The sequence below is a fragment of the Ascaphus truei genome, chromosome 21 (assembly GCF_040206685.1).
Source record: "Ascaphus truei isolate aAscTru1 chromosome 21, aAscTru1.hap1, whole genome shotgun sequence".
NCBI lineage: Eukaryota > Metazoa > Chordata > Amphibia > Anura > Ascaphidae > Ascaphus > Ascaphus truei.
In genome coordinates this window covers 13,870,709-13,888,190 of record NC_134503.1, presented here as the reverse complement: position 1 = coordinate 13,888,190, position 17,482 = coordinate 13,870,709, and the positions used below count along the sequence as shown (strand labels likewise).

The window sequence follows — 17,482 nt, the reverse complement described above, 5'->3', positions numbered from 1 at the left end:
TTCAGGTAGGGTCCCGACATATGGTCAAGGTGAACCCAGTGGTTCACAGAAGAGGAGGCATACACGCAACAGAAGTCCCCATGAGGGGGATCCCAGGGTGCAGCAGGACCTGCTCTACAGGCAGGTCCACACAGGAGGTGTCTAGAAGTGACAGTTCAAACACCAGGAGTGGAATGTAGATCCACTACCCATATTGAGTCAGCCAGGGCCTAAGAAGGGGCCCAGAGAGAGAAGGGACGTTATGCAGAACGGAGATGGGTCCGTTATTCTAAACACCTCCACAGGGGGTTAAGTGGGGGCACCCGGAGATGCAACATATAGGAGAACAAACAATTGAAAGGAACCGATGTCGTCTGTAAACGTGCACTGGTGTATGAATGAGAAGAGCTCTTGCAGAAGAGGTGCAAATAAAGAGTTTTGTTTGTACTACAAAAGTTCCTGGCTCCCATCATTTCCATCTTTGCTACACCATCGCCCAGCCGCACGAATCCTGCACCCTGATAAGCCAATAAAGAGACACTGATATAAACTACCTAGGAGCCAGGCAGGGAGGGGAAGGCTACGGCCCCAGTGTCCGCTCCTGCACGCGGCCTAGCGGTGCGTGCTGATAGGAATGTGAGCACACAGCGCCTCAGGCGGAGCTCACGGCTCTCTCCTTACACTGCTCAGACCCTTCCACTACAACCACGCAAGCCCCCTTCAGCTTCAGCACTTACCCCTCGGCATGGTGGGACGCTCCACGAGGTTCTTCCTCCACGCTCTGCGCCGCAGCCGTCGGCGCGGAATCGCCGCCCCGCGCGCACGTGCGCACCCCACGTTGTTTCCTCTCATGCGCACGTCGGACTTACAGCGCACACACAAAAGCCCTTGAACTGATCCCCGCTCAGGCTCCGCCCCCAAACACCGCACGGTTACAATCTGGCTCTTGCTGAGTGTCACCTGAGCTCTAAGAACAGCAGCCAATGCACTGAAGCTCCCTGGGCTCCTCCAGGCACGCCCCCTCTCCTGGTTGGCTGTTCCAGCTTTATATACCCTCTCTGTCCTGTGCTTCCTCGCTCGTCATAGTTTTTGCCTGGGTGTGTCACAGTGCTTGTTCTTTGATTCTCTCGGTTTTGACGCGGCTTGGCAGACTACCCCCTTTGGCTGTCGACTTCGGATTGTTCCTGTTTACGTACCTTCTGGCTCCCTTCGACCACGGCACTCATCTCGATCCTTCTATACGTCTCCTACCCCTGATCTCGGCAACGGCAACGACCATTCTTCTGGGAAAACGGTACCGGCAAGTATTCACGCAATACACCCCACCTGGCCTGGCACCATCTAATACCACAACCCGGACACGTCCCTCGCTCTGTCGGTGTGTGTGTTCATACCTGCCACCTCAGTTCTAGGGACAGGTCTGGTCTGCGGGCTACTCCGGCGTAACACGTGCATGGGTGCAAGCGCGGTCTGTGCTTGAGCTGCAGCGGGAAAGACAAGATCGCGACGGGAGGGGGAGGGGCATGGCGGTGGTGCGGCCATGACATCACACGGCTGATTCGCCCTCATTGGCTGAACCGCCGCAGTGAACGGGCCAGCACTCCGTCGCCGCTAGCAAAGACGAAATTCTTGTCTTTGCAAAAATGTGGTCGTGCGTTGTGCCGGGGCGTGCAGGCAGCAACTGGGGCCGGCCCCATAGAGGGCCATACCTTCTGTGCGCCATGCACGCCGTCGCAGCCGCAGACACTCCGGTCTCATCCGTACACAGACAATTAGAGATTGTGTTGAAATGTACTGTTCTACTGGTGTAGAGAAATAATACTGTGTGCATTGTGTAAATGACAGGTTAAAAACTCCGGGACAATGCCTCATAGCGTGCTAATCATGACAAATAGTTTAGGGTTTACTCTTGATTATATACTGTATTGTGTAGGGCGTGCATTGTACATGTTACAGTATTCGGAGTGCCTTTTGGGAGATATTGATCTGAGCACGCCAACTACATTTATCAATAATGTACAAAGACGGAGGTTGATCTCTGAGCAGCAGCTCAGAAGGTGGGTAGTGTGTCTGGGGCTGAGATCTCATGTTTAACACAAACCCCTTCTCTTATTAAACTTGGGGATTCATTGGCAAGATGCAAGGGTGAACTAGAAAAATGCTTTCAACTCCCCATGCTTCTGTTGCCTTTATTCTTGAAAGCCCGCCGTAAAATATATATATTAGGTCCAGCATTTAAAATGTATTTATTGTTTCTTAGTACACAATCGCAGCTGCAACACTATCCGAATGAAAGCTTTGAGACGACACGGACTAGCAGCAAATGTTACACCGACCTTAAATGTAACTGCAACATATTGATCTAAATGCAGTCTTTAGGTCCAAACGCTGAAAGGTGTATTTGTTTCCCCACTGGGGACGATGGCCTTTCAAGATGGGGACCTCTTCTTCTCTGCATGAAGAGTTGCATCCACTTTCCCCTTCAGATGGCACACAACAGCAGAACAGCCATGAGCTGATTTCATGCTGTAGACAGAGCAAAGATCCTCACTGAGCATGCTCACCAGCACCTACTACAGTCTGAAGCTCATGGACACACCACTCTAGGCCTCAGCAGTTCCTGATGAAAATCTCTACGCAAGCTCATGGCAGACAGGCCTGCAACCGAGGTACGGCTTGTGAGAAGTGCTGTGGGAGTTTGTGTAGTGTTCCCCTTGTGCATTTGTGTGGATGCATCCTTGGAGATGCTTTCTCCATAGAGCAAACCCTTCTCTACGATGAAACGCCTTCTTAGATTCTTCCAGTTCCTGTCCAGCTATTTACAGTGAGCTTTTTTTTTAAAGGCCACTGACTGGTGTTGCTATCGTTGGAACCTTTGCTCTTTCTTTTTGCTCTCCCCCAGCAAGTTGGCAACAGCTTACATTTTTCACTGTGTTGGCTACTGTTTATGACGGCGTGCTTTTCTTTTCCTGTTGTCATTCTAATGCCTTTAAAATTGCACGCCATAAAGAACAGAATGCCATAAAGAATACAAACCCTCTTATTTTATTTCCTTGTCTCTAGATTTAGGGGAAAGGATTAAAAAAAAGAAGAAGAAATGTCTGTTTTGCTAGTGTTTTGAAATGTAGAAGTAGGACTCGCAGGAGTAAAAACTTGAGATTCCCTTGGGGTCTATTTGTAATGATTTCCAGAAGAGCTGAGGGGCTGTTATCTCATTATACATGGTCTCCATAACAGACACAAGGGTCACAATTGTGCTACATTAAAGCTGCTGTAGCAAAAGTGGCCAAGTTTAGTATTGAAGCCTTGTTTGTTTCACTGCCTGAATGATGCAATCTCCAATGGTTGAGTCACTTTGAGCTACATTTTTAGCGTTGTGTTCTCTTTTCTTCTTGCTGTTTTGTGGAGCATAGCCTATTATTGGCTATATAGGTAGATAGATTTGAAATTCATACAAAGCAAGTTCTGCCCAAGTGGCCCTTGCAATTGCAATGAATTGTGAGCAGACACTTAACCCCCTTCGCTATTGAACAGGCCTTATGTTAAAGATAAAACAGCAACATCTTGATATATGCTGCATGGGGGAAGATTAAGATTATTTTAAAACAGCAGTTGGTGTATGTGTGTGTGTAAGGAGGATCCCCTCCCAACCCCGTAATCCCTGCTACAGAAAGTAAGCCCCGATCTGCAATGTATGTGGGTATTGGAGATGTCCAAAATGTTCACTGAAGTTGGCGAACCATGCTAAATTTGCCCTTTTTGTGGGTGGAGGGGGAAGTAGCAACATTTTTCAGTTTCCAAAATAAATTGGCTAAAGCTAAACCTTAGTGCAGGTCACACGACCCTTTTATATACTGACATTTCCACCCAACTCCAGTGACATTGGTGACATTTAGAATACTGTGGCCTTTTGCCAAAAATAAGCGGAATTTCCAAATTCACGCAAAATAAATTTGCAACCCACGTGTGCAGGCATTTACACACCTCTAGTGAGGCTGGTCTCGTTTACAAAATGTAAGTTGACGCACAGACACTTGCCAGGCCTGCCAAGTTGATTTTGTAGTATGGAGTGGGTTATACCAATGGCCTCCAACACTTGTCTTGGTTATAATCTCTTGGTGTTTGAAGGGTAGGAGCCTTTTATCGATGGGTAGTCAAGAACAGCATCTAACAACTGGAATGTCCCAACGACGACGTAGGGATATTGTGTGTGCATATTTTTTTTTATAGTATTTTATTTACCTTGACATGTAATGAATTTTAAAATACACTTACATTTGTAATAAGTTCCAACGAAATACCTTTTTTGAAATAATTTTTAAGATCTATTATGAAAAAAAAAAAATGCTATAAATTTTAAAGTGATTTGATTTGGTGTTTTTTGTGTTTTTTTCTTTTCTTTTTTCTTTCTATTTTTCCTGCCCACCAGATGTTTATCACGATCAATATCGTTATCAGGATCAATGTCTTAACGTTGTGGTGGGGAATTTTTTGTGTGTATGTACGTATCTGTGTGTATATATACATATGAGAAAAAAAGCAATTCATATAGTTGAGATTTTCTTAAATGGATGTGTTGTGTACGCTATAAATAATTCAGTCTTTTGTTGCAGGAAGCGCTGAACACTCTGCTTCCTTAGGCTTTGGGCTGCTATAATTTATATGTATCCTTTTAGCCAATGGACGCGGAACAGATTTTGTTCTTTGTGTTCTTCTGTATGTGTGTTTTTTGAAGCATAACATGATTCACTGCAGAAGCAGCTAAGTGGCTCTATGCTACCTGACTAAAACACATTGTTGTCTGTAATGGTTCTGTTGCGATAGACCTATTTCAGAGTTTTGTCATATCTTTGACCAACGGTCATGTTTAAAGCAAAGGCACGTGGAGAGTGTGTGTGTGTGTCTCATAACTGGGAACTTGGGATTTTTGCCTACGCCAGGACCATGCGCAGCACATGAGGGAAGAATGCTGCAGTGATTCCAATGATGCAGCAACGACAACCGAAATAAAAAAAACTCGTCGTGATCATTCACAACGGTAGTCCTCTGAATTGAGCCCCATAGATATTGTTTGACCTCACTTTCTCTAAAATGTAAAGCATTGGCTATTCACTATGGTGTATGCTACCAGGATGGGAGAAAGGGAAGATTTAGTTAAAAGATGTTCTTTTGGTTTGAGTGGTGCATTAAATAGTGCATTGCAGGGGTGTCCCCAATGTGTCCCCAGTGTTAATGAGCCAAACCTAGGTTCACCCATATCTGTTATTTATTGGATCATTTACGTATACTGTGCCTAGATAGACAATAACTATAAATTAGCATATACATCAAAAGGGTTCTGTAGTACTGCTTTACCTGCACATGTGGCGTTCACATGATCTGTGGTTGTGACCTGAATACCCATCGCCATGGGCAGGACTCTAATAATATTAATAGTTTGTTCTTGTATAGCGCTGCTAGTTTTACATAGTGCTTTACAGAGACATTTTAAAGACACAGTCCCTGTCCCATGGAGCTTACAATCTGTTTTTGGTGCCTGAGGCACAGGGAGATAACGTGACTTGCCCAAGGTCACAAGGAGCCGACACCAGGATTTGAACCAGTTCCCCTGCTTCAAACTCTGTGTCAGTCAGCGTCTTTACTCACTGAGCTGCTCCTTCTGCCTCGACTCTAACATCCTGTGGTTTGGGTAACCACCCAGTACTGAGAAGGTGCAAGGAGGAGGCTGATACTGATGGCCAGTCTTACACAGAAAGTTTGGCAGCGGAGTCGGTTCTATTGATGGATCATTGTGTGGGCCTGGCTGGCAGAGTTGGATGTTGAGCATGCGACAATGTCTCGATCACAAAGACCTTAATCCAGTCACTTCCGGAAAATGGCCCTGCCATGCGTTGCAGGCCCTTCAATGCGTTGCAGGCCCCTCTTCCAGTAAAGATGTTACATTCTAAATGTATTTTTTTGGACAATTTAACCATTGAGTTACTTTTTATGAACATGGCAGGACTTGGAAAAATTACTCTTTCCTGTCTCATATTCTTTAAACTGGTCCTGTTTTTCCATCCAAGTGACATCTAGAACAATTGAACAATGGTCAGTAAGTCTTGTAATTTAGTCCATCAACATTGATCTTCTCAAAAGTTTGTTGCTTTCCTCTCCCCCCTATTAATTTTGTTCTGTCTTCATTTTTTGAGGACCTAGTGCTGTACATTTCTGCCATATGCTAACAAAGGAGGGAGAGGGAGAAGGGGGTATGGCACCTTTTATTGAACCAACAAGTAGTTGAAATGTTACAATATTGCAAACCTGTCAGGACCCTTTACCCGATGAAGGACCCTGAGAGGTTGGAAAGCTTGTAACATATCAACTTCTTGTTGGTCCCATAAAAGGTATTTTTTTCCCCTAAAGGGTTCCCTATAATTTACAGGTCATTTGAAAATTGTACCAAATATATAAGAATTCACTATGCATCTAATGTTAGGCGCGCTATTAGAGAGGGTTGGGGTTCCTTACAATGCATCTGATCTCAGAGGCGCTATTAGAGTGGGTTGGGGTTTCTTTCAATGCATCCAATGTCTGACACGCTATTAGAGAGGGTTGGTGTTCCTTACAATGCATCTAATGTCTGACACACTATTAGAGAGGGTTGAGGTTCCTCAGAATTTGACAATATAATGCTAGGGTTCCTTAACCAAAAAAAGGTTAAAAATCACTGACCTACTGCCTTATGCTATGGAATATACAGATACAATCCTGTTAAGATGGTTGTACTCTGTGCGTCCAAAACTCTTTTGATAAAATAGCTGGGCTTCTTTATTCATTTGTAGCCTATGTTTTGTTCATGAGTTGATAAATCAAAATCAATACAGATGGCTTTTTCGAATGTCCTTTGCAGCTCCTCCTTGACTGCTTCTGGGTTGGGAAAGCGAGGGCTGTAGATGGCTGATACTTGGGTATACATGAGTGACTGGTATGAGAAATCTCGGGTAAATAATGCTGACAAATTAGCCTTTGTTGTCAAGGAAACACTGCATTGTGCCTGCATCGTCTCTGCCAAATATTTTATATTCAACAAAGGGGGAGGAGATATGAAGCTGGACATTGAATACATATTTGTTGCACATCTTATCTGGGTTTTATGCATGGCCTCTGAGTATGGAAAAGGGCTGTCCATCCATCAGCAGTTTGCCTTACACATGTAACCTCTTCACTACATGTAGAGTGTTCTATGATTGTTTCTTCAGTTTGGGTGACAGTGTGTTTCAGGGTTAAATGTGTATCCAAACCTTTGATCTAAAAGATGTGTTTAAGATGAAATGAACCCCCTTATTGTGACTTGTATAGCTCCAGTTATGTTGCTTCGGAGAATCAATTAAGCTAGCACAACCGACTGGTATCCCTGATTTGAAAATGAATTTTATCCCAAGAGTGAATTCACCACCGAGCGCAAAACATAGACCGTAAAATATTAGCTCAATTTCTTGTGCATGTGGTTAATCTGTGCAGCGGTACTCATTCCTTGAAATCTTGCTGCTGGAAGATGCATGAGAAAAGCCATGCAACTAATTAGGACAGAATGAGTGCTGCTGAAGTGTGTACTGTAAAGAATTCAGCTGGGGGGTGTTAAATATTGGGATTTGGGTCAGTGTAACAACAACACCTTGGCTACAAAGTGTCAGTAAGAAATGCCCTAAATGCATCCATTGTTTAAGGTGCTAGTTTTGACTCTTGCTGTATTACATTGAGTACTGTTGGAAGATGAGACCTCATTATGTTTAAAAACAAAAGACGGTGTGAGCACAAGAGCATTGGGTTCGTATTAAATGCAGCTGTTGAAATTGCTAGCTGGATTCTTATCATTTTTTTCATAGTAATGACACTTCCTCCTTTTATACTCCATGAAAGCTTTTTTTTACAATGGCTGAGGAGCTGCCTCAACTGAGCATGCCCCAACACTGACTGCACCCACAGTGTGACTGGAACGTGTGTGTCTGGAGGAGTTGCAGGCCTGAACTCAGGATCAGGGGAGGAAATGCATCCAAGCTGAATCCAGACGGGAAGCCGGGGAGGTTATGGAATCTTGATGCAAATGGAAGTGTAGCTGAGGACTGAGATCCTGGCTAGGGAAGAAGCCACTGTCGGTGCACTTTATGTAAGGAAAATCAGCATGGCTGTTCATACATGAGAGCTTCATTGTGTTTTTTTTTAATTGTCTGACCTTTATGCATGTTTGAGTTCTCCTCTTCTTGTACAAAGTGGAGAAATAGGATGTGCAGATGTAGATGACCACAGCATTCCAAACTCAAAGGAAGTGTTGTGGAGGGAAATGGTGTTTTGCTGCTGCCCCCTCCTACTATGTTTCTCTTCAGTTTTGTCTACTGCAATACCAGTTAAGCTGTCTTAGATATGCTACTCAAGCAGAGTAAGATTCAGTTTCTCTGTCTGCCGCTGTCTGCCTTCATAACAGGTGCTGTGAATTAATCTATCTTTTAACACTTACTGGTAACTTGCAGAAACATTGAATTAATTGTACTGCAGGCTTCTTTTTTTTCCTTCTTTTGATAGTTTTGTAGATTATCGTCTATCCCGTCTTGTCTCGTATACCTGCGAAGAACTTGATTATTATTGGAAGTCCAGGGCTTGAGAACTGTCTTATCCATTCTCTTTACAAATTCAACCTCAGATTCTCATGTGAAGAAGTCCTGTGCCACGTGAAGTGTAAGCTTCTGCTGCAAACCCATTTTATTTTTCAGTTTCTAGACTGAAGCCCAAACCAGTGTCATAAGGAGTGTAGAATTTAGAAACTTGGGAACATAGAATTTGACAGCAGAAAAGAACCGTTTGGCCCACCTAGTGTCAATTTTCCTGTATGATGCAAAAGCTCAGACCCGTCGGATCCATGGGTTTCTTTCATATTTAATGAGCCTTATGTCTATCAGGTAATGTCATGTTTGTAAAGATGTTTCAGTGCAGAATTGGTGATCTGAGTTCCTATACCCAGTTAAATATGGGGAATGCTTCTTAAAAACAGAAACCTTGCTTGTAGACAATTCTGTATGAGATGTTCCAAAACCAGCAATAGTCTTTATGAGAAATTGAACTGTTAACTGTAAAAATCCTTGTATGTTACAGTCAATGGTTTGGGGGGTGGGAGAGGGTACAATTTGTTGCCATACTCTCCTGCACTTCATCAAAGTTTAAATAGACATAGAAGACAGCGGTGTTAGCTGGACACCATATCGGTGCCTAAATGTCTCATTTGGCTGGGATGTGGAGAGCTCGAGCTCACATTAAACATTCTTTATAGGTGGCAGGTGACTTTATACATTCACGAAGTCAAGATAGGTTTTGTGTTTCAAGCAACAGGGGGGAATATTGGATTAATAGCCAGCCCTTTCACTTCTTGTTTTAACGCCTTTGCTACTGCAGAGATCTGGGGAGTGTGTTTTAAACATACCACAAAGCTATATTGGTCTTTTTTTGACTCTTAAAAGAACAAAAGATTTAAGCATTTCATTTTCTTTGCCGTGTAACATAACACAATATTGCAGAGTTTTGGTGCGGGCTGGTAACCAAACTCTTAAAGTGGCCTGATAATCTTACAGCCCAACAAAAATCATTTTTGGGAAGCCCATGGATGTCCATTGTTTAAAAATGTGCAACTAGCAGGTTGTCCTTGGATGTTTGCATGTGGTAGAGCGAGGGATGATATCAAATAGCCATGAACTAATCCTGGTTAAAGGGGTCAAGTTCCTTCCAATCTGATTCCACCACTTCAACCGGATAGTTATGAGTGGAAAAATGTACCCACAATGGTAATAACACGTACAATTGTATAGAGTTCAGTGTTGTTTCTCTTCATGTAATTGTGCTCGCTGGTGCTTATTCCGGAATGTTGGTGCTCTGCTATAGTTATATTTTACAACCGTTGACTGTAAATGTGGAATTTGGTCTCGCAAGCGAAGGGGCCCTCAGTCCAGGTATGGCTACAACGGTTACCTGAACCAAGACTGCGTTGGAAGGGTTGCACCATCATTTAAAACCCCGCATTCCTCGGTAAAGCCGGCAATGTCACCGATCCGGTGATCTTGTTGTTGTAGTCCACTGTTTTCATGAGCTATTCTTAAAATAGCGTTATGGGATCACAAGGGGAGAGGCAGCATTAAGTTGTGTTGTAGTACAAAGTAATATCAGATGGTATTAACCCATCTCCTGCTTGAGCACTCCTGAAAAGCAGAGCGTGCAATGCAAGTGGGATGGAAAATGTGAGCTGTCCTTGGTTTCTGGGGGGGAGGAGAGATTACAGCCATGCTACTTCTGGTAGTGCCTCTGAGACGTGGAATGGCTGCCTTTCTCAGAGACAGCTCAAATGGTGTCCTCCTGAGCAGGCTGACTCTGGCATAAACTGCACCTATAGAGGGAGCCAGGTCATGTGACTCATTGCTGAAGCTCTGTGGAACCAAGGAAGCAAAGCACATTAGCAGACTTCCACAGGCCTGTACACTTTCCCCAAACACCGGCAGAGGCTGTGTATGGGTGGGCAACAAGAAAACAGCAATCCTTCTGGGATCTTCCGACTTCAAGGCACTGGTATTTTCAAATGTTGGGTGGAACACCGAACGTTAACTTTAAATTCTAAACCTGCCTTACTATAATGGTTTATATTACTGAGTCGAAGTGTTCTTGAGTTGAAGTGTTGTACATTCCGATGACATAAGGGTGTCATTCTCGACATATGTAGAGATGTGGCATGACCGCTTTGGCTAGGATTTGCCTCAGGATGTTTTCTTGCTCCTTTTTAAATCTATTTGTTGTACAATATACATAGATGAAACTAGTATTACCGCCTGTGCAGATAGTGGAATGGTAAGCAGCTGTGAAGCACACTGCTAATTGTAGCCTTGTTTATAGCATAGCACATTGATCATATACTTAAATAAAATTTTTTCACTTATTTATTTATAAAATGTTTTCCCAGGAAGTAATACATTGAGAGTTACCTCTCGTTTTCAAGTATGTCCTGGGCACAGAGTTATGATTACAAACAATACATGGTTCAAATACAGTTACATAAGTGAACAGGGTATACATTATATACAAGACTGCATGTACAGTAAGAGATAATGTTATAGGCGTATGTAACAGTTACGGACCAAATTAAAATGTGAGACAGCTTTAGTTTTGAAAGAACTTAAACTAGTGGTGGATGTGAGAGTCTCCGGTAGACTGTTCCAGTTTTGGGGTGCACAGTAAGAGAAGGAGGGGCGGCCGGATACTTTGTTGAGCCTTGGGACCATGAACAATCTTTTGGAGTCAGTCTTTTGGAGACTTCAACTGAACCTGTAGTCTGTATCTTTAAGCTTCTTTGCAACAGTATTTATATTCTATGGGGGCACACGCAGTAGGTTTTAAAATGTATTGCTTAGGACAGTGGTTCGTGGAGAGGTTATTCAATATTTCTGCCGCTTGTATGCAGAGCCGTTGCAGTTATGTTTTGGGTATTGATGCATATTTCCAACATATCATTCCTCATAAAATATTTCAAACAATGTAAACAAGATTACTCAAAAAAAACAAAAAAATACAAAGTAGAGTTCTACTTACAACAGTCTTTTCGCAGTAACTTTCATTGTATTAAGGAACAGTGCAGAGTTCGATGTTTGAGGTCCAACACGAAGCCTGATGAAAGGTCAGTGTTCTTGAAACTTTGAACTCTACACTGTTACCTAATAAAAATGGAAATGACTGCAAAAAGACTGTTGTAAGTAGGACTCCAATTTGTATTTTTTTATTTTATTTTTAGGAATCCTGTTTTCATTGTGTAAATACCTACAGTGTTGGCTACACATGCCTCGCTCAATTTTTTGACCCCGTTTTTTCTGTTATCAAATATTTTGAAATAATACAGTTGTAATAGGTGCTACTGTCGTGGTTTGGGAGGCTGTGAACCTCACTTTGCAGTTTTACAGGCAAATGCTTACACAGCAAAGCTGTTTATGCAGCTATTTTTCCAGAGGGCAGCAGTAAAAAAAAAAAAAAAAGTATGAGATCAGAAGGTAGGAGAAATCCAGCAGAAAGTTGGATGACTTGAATGTTTGCCCAATACAATCTACATTCGGTTGTGGTACATGCCACATAGAGAATTAAAGTGCCCAGTTTGACTGTAAACCCACATCTACCATTTTCGTAGTCAAGCAAACAAGGCTACTATTATTCCTTCAAATGTGCATTCATTATTAGGTTTATTGTTGTTCCTTGTACAACTGTACATTTCTGTGTTTTTTTTACATTTCTGTTTTTTAAAAAGTAGGACAGCAGTCTTACGCTAGCAGTTTCCATGGCATTAATGGTTCATTGAAATCCCTTCCTCCCACCTACAACGTTCCTTCGTCAAAAACCATTCCAGGGTTATCTTTAACTGGAACAAGCAGAAGAGCAAAAACAGATGATTAGATTAGCAGGATGTGGGGTCTGGAGGTGCTAGGGTGCAAGACCCAGCGCTGGGGGGTTGTCATCTATGTAATACCACGTCATTGCTTTTCTAACCCTATAAATCTGTCCTTCCAACAAACGGATTTCAAGTGACAAGGTTTATGAAAGGAAAAGGAAGGATGTATATTTGTTTGACACGACGCGATTGTTGACATCAGTGAAGACTGAATATTAGCGTGGTAAAACGGCAGTACCTCCTAGACCTAGGCAAGGGGAAAAATAATATACTTTTGGTAAACAAGCCTTGGTTGTTACTTTTAGGATAGAAACGGCTGTTAACTCTTCGAGATTAATGGGTTTGCCGATTACCCCTTCACCAGGGGGAATCTGAAATCTTTTCCCCTTGCCTCTAACTTTTGGCCTACTCAGAAACAACAATCAATGTAAACAAATATTCCTCTGCACTCACTAATTGTATTTTTGTGGCTTCCTTTTATATGATACAAAAAAAACCTGACAACTTTGAGTTTAACATTTTTTTTTTAATTTCAGGGGCATAACTGTCTCCTGTTCACTGTAGTGTAGACCAGGCTCCCAAAAAATATTTGCATGGGGGGGGGGGGGGGGAGAGATAAGAAAATGAATTAACAGGGCTCCCCTTCAGGTTCTGTTTTTATAGGTTTTTGCTGTGTAATTTGTTTGTTTTTTATTTCCAAAAACCAAGAATGTATTATTAATTCATAAATGTACACATGTATGCAAAGGCGTGTTGTATTCATAGTTTTATGGTTCACCAGAACATTTTATGCCGGGATTCACGAAGGTCTGATGCGGGGTATCACATATGATCTGGCGTTAAATGCCGTTTACGTTTTTCTCATATACATCTGAAATGTACCAGTTAATTTTTTTATAATGAATTATGTGATCCCAAGAAGCTTTTTTTCACCAACTTGTAGGTTTAAGAAGTGTCAAACATTTTTGATTTTACTGCATACATGTGATATATTAACCCTGGCTGTGCTCAAAGCTGTGACCATGCAGCAAGCTTAAGCCTATAGGGAACCATGTTAAAAATGGTTATTGAGGCAAAAAGTGACACTGTGTGCTCATTTGCATGTCATTTCCCAGAATCCCTTGCTGCAGTGGAAGTGCTGTATGCTGGGTGATAATGGGGAAAGGCGGGGTTGCAGACCTGCCTAAGACATGCAGATGAGCATACAGCTATATTTGCATATATATATATATATATATATATTTTTATTTTATTCTGTTATTCAAAAACAAAGCTCCTCACCCCATATTTGGTGAAACCGGTCACTTTGTTTCAAGGATATTGATCTGCTTTTCTCGAATTTGCCATTTGGAAACATTTCATATGTATGTCAAATCACTTGAGGGAAAAAAATGGTGGTCAGGGCACTTATGTTGTAGGGTTAAAGATGAAGAACCGACTGGTTACCTAATCTCGCTCACTAAGCACTGTAACATTAATTTACCTATATTAAGAAGAGAATATATAATATTTGTGCTGTAATTAAAAGGACACAGCAGTATTGCCATGAGCTACATCAGTGTAAAAATGGAAGTCTTTGGCTGCATGCTTCTGCAAACCATCATTTAGATCCATAATTCAACTACATTCTGCTTTTTACCTTTTCATCTTCAATCCAACACTATTCCCCAAATATTGAGAAGGTCACGGAAACAATAGGGAATGTCGTAATGTATTCAAGTTATTATCTAAAAGGGCAGTTAATGAGTAGCTTTTGTGCAAGTGTTAAGAAGGCCCATGTCAGCTTGTGCTTTTACTGTACATAATTGTTCTCCTATTGTTTTGGGAAGGAGGTAGAAAGGGCTTGTTCATTAATCCAGTGGGTCCTACCCTTTATCGTCTGGTACATTTCTAACTACTCAGTGGTGTTTAAAGATGCAAGAAAGGTTTGTCTCCTAATGACGAAGCGGTGACTAGTCATTTGGAAAACTAAATCAACGTATCATTGCGTATTTTCAATGAGCTTATCTTATTCGCTCTTCCCTTTGATTTTGAGCTATAGTAATGTTTGTCTAAAGTTTAGACAAACATTCCTATAGCTCAAAATCAAAGTGAAGAGCGAATAAGATAAGCTCATGAGTGAAAATACTCAATGATACGTTGATTTCATTTCATTTTTTAGACTCTAAACACTGCACTGAAAAGCTCTCCTGAAATACACTAGAATCTGCCTTCACACGTAGCCGCTCTGAGACTTGATGATCATGACAATCGTGATTAAAATACCTATGAATCTAGATGAAAGGCTTGCGCTGCTCTTCTCCCTCCTCACATAACATAAAAAAACACTTAATTGGCAATAATAGTACAGGTTTAGCACCCATGGGTGATGCTTATAGGAAACATTGACACAGACCAATTAAAAAAAAAAATAAGGAACATGAACACCAGCAGATATTTTGGTGTGTACCAGTCAGACTTGGACTTGTGTTGTAATACTGATGGATTAGTAATGCAGACTGTGTTTCCGAGCCAGTGTTGATTCAGTCTCCTGCTAGTGCAAGATCTGCTCCAATGGAGGACCTTTCAAGTCTGTGCACAGCCTAGGAAATGGCTGCAGCTTACAGAGAGCAGTGAAATGGTCTCCACTGGGCATGCTCAATCAGCAGAGGGAGCTAAATCACATGAGCAGCACTGGATCACACTGCTCAATGAGGATCTGGAACATGCAACCCCCTCTGAGTTCTCCTCTCAGGCAGATGGCAGAGGCGCAGGTACAGTAAATCGGTTTAAGTTGCACACGTGTGGAGGCTGCTTGTATATGAGGCTGGGCTGGCTTGGCACAAGCACTTCCTGGGGAGGGAATGGGGGAGGGGGGCTTATATGAAGCCAACATAACTTGCAGAACTGTTGCAGGCCCTTGAAATGGCAACGTGGTGAGGAGACCTGTACTTGTTGCCGCTGTGAACACAGGCAGCGTGGCCAACGTTGTACAATGGAGTTGTGGTGTTGCTTTTTTTTTTTTTTTTTTAAATATATATATATATTTTCCATTCTCTTATTTCACTGATGGGGGCCCCCCATCCTTCTCTCTAACCCCCCCAAGCAGGTACCCCAATCCTTCTCTCTAACCCCCCCCAGCAGGTACCCCATCTTCTCTAGCCACCTCCAGCAGGTACCCCATCCTTCTCTCTAGCCCCCCCCCCGCCAGAAGGTACCCCCATCCTTCTCTCTAACCACCCCCAGCAGGTACCCCATCTACTCTAGCCCCCTCCAGCAGGTACCCCCATCCTTCTCTCTAACCACCCCCAGCAGGTACCCCATCTTCTCTAGCCCCCTCCAGCAGGTACCCCCATCCTTCTCTCTAGCCCCCCCCCCCCGCCAGCAGGTACCCCCATCCTCTCTACCCCCCCCCAGCAGGTACCCCTATCCTCTCTAACACACCCCCCCCAGCAGGTACCCCCATTCTTCTCTTTTGCCTGTCCCCCAACCTCCCCCCCCGCCGCAGCCGGTCTTTCCTCTCTTGCCGGTCCTTCCTCTCTCTTTCCGGTCCTTTCCTCACCCGGTCCCTTCCTCTCTCTTGCCGGTCCATTCCTCTGTTGCCGGTCCCCTCCCAGGTCCCTTCCTCACCCCGGTCCGTTCCTCACCCCGGTCTCTTCTTCCCTTATAACTTTCAGCCGGTCTCACGAGCATGCGGGGGGCGGGGCTACATGCGGGGGGCGGAATGGCTGAGAGGGGGGAGACTGAGTGAGGTGAGGGGGGGGGGGGGAAGACTGAGTGAGGTGAGAGAGTGAGTGAGGAAGAGCGAGGGTGGTGGTGGTGGTGGGAGGAAGGGTAAGGAAGTGAGGTGGTGAGGAGGGGGAAACAGTAAAAGAGGGGGGAAACAATGAGAGATGGAATGAGGTGAGGGGGGGAAACAAAGAGGTGGGATGAGGTGAGGGGGGGAAATAATGAGAGCGAGGGGAGGGAGACCGTGAGAGGGTGGGAGAGATGTTCTAGGTAACGGCTATATGGCAAAAGACTATGTGTGGCCCTCCGTGTATATACCATGTCGCCCACCACTGCTCTAGTTGGGTAACTTGGCGTTTGCTGTGATCACACTGCAGCGACTTTCCATTATTTGTTTTAATCCTCTGTGTTTAAACAGGCGGCCGCTATAATTAAGACGTTCATTAAACTAAAGGGTGACAATGGAAATGGAATAAGCGACGGGTCACAAATATCTGTGGATTGGAGGCATAAAACCAGCGTTTTGCTTTTTCGCCACTAAATAATATCTGGAACTAGCCCACTGACATGTCTGCAGTATCGGGTCAGCCCCAGGGTGGAGAGGAGATGTGCTATAGGTATAAGAGTTTGAGTGTACATGTGAAAGTCCTAGGGATTACTTTTCTGACCCTGTTTTTCCCTGTTTCAAGTTGGTACACCCTAGGAGTGGATGCATGACGGGAGGAGTGGATCAGTGAGTAAAGACGCTGACTAGGTAAACAACAAGACTGAGTTTGGATCGGGGGAAGCTGGTTCTTCTTGTGACCTTGGGCAAGTCACTTTATCTCCCTGTGCCTCAAGCACCAAAAACATAGATTGTAAGCTCATCTGGGCAGGGACTGTGTCTGTAACCATTCCTATGCGCTGGGGACTATACTTTAAGGCTGGGGCCATGGTACCAAAGACCGTGCGGACGCGTCCACACGCTGAGCGAACAGACTGGCTTAAGGCAATGTTCGCGTCCGCGCGAAAGCGGGAGGGGGCGCGCGTTTCGCAAGAAATCAGTTCCAACTGATTTCTTGGCGCGACAGGCCGGGAACGTGAGCGGTTCGCCCCAATGAGGACGAACCAGCTCCGTGATGTCACTGGCCCGCCCCTAGACACACCCACGGATGGCGCGAGTACCATGGCCGAAAAACGCACCTGCTTCAAGCGGGTGACGTCACGGCCGCGCACATGTGAAGGCACCATGGCCCCAGCCTTATTGTGAAGCTTTGCGTCCCATTGGAAGAAAAGCGCTATATGAAGTAAAGTTTATTATGAATGTTCGCACACATTTTAGAGCATTTACCCCCGCTGTGTTTTGTTACT

General features: G+C 43.8%; 1 protein-coding gene across 5 annotated transcripts in view; it reads left to right on the top strand.

Moving 5' to 3' along the window:
- The first annotated feature begins 2,529 nt into the window (after nt 1-2,529).
- The window catches only part of LOC142472168 (histone-lysine N-methyltransferase EHMT1-like), a 63,043-nt gene continuing 48,090 nt past the window's right edge, over nt 2,530-17,482 (top strand). The window contains exon 1 of one of the 5 annotated variants that reach the window (XM_075579023.1): nt 2,530-2,648. In XM_075579023.1, coding sequence (XP_075435138.1) covers nt 2,625-2,648 — 24 coding nt within the window. In that variant the 5' untranslated portion in view covers nt 2,530-2,624. Of the gene's footprint in view, nt 2,649-7,929; nt 8,129-14,980; nt 15,178-17,482 lie in introns of those variants that run through there. The other 4 variants (XM_075579027.1, XM_075579028.1, XM_075579022.1 and 1 more) reach the window with 4 other exon arrangements.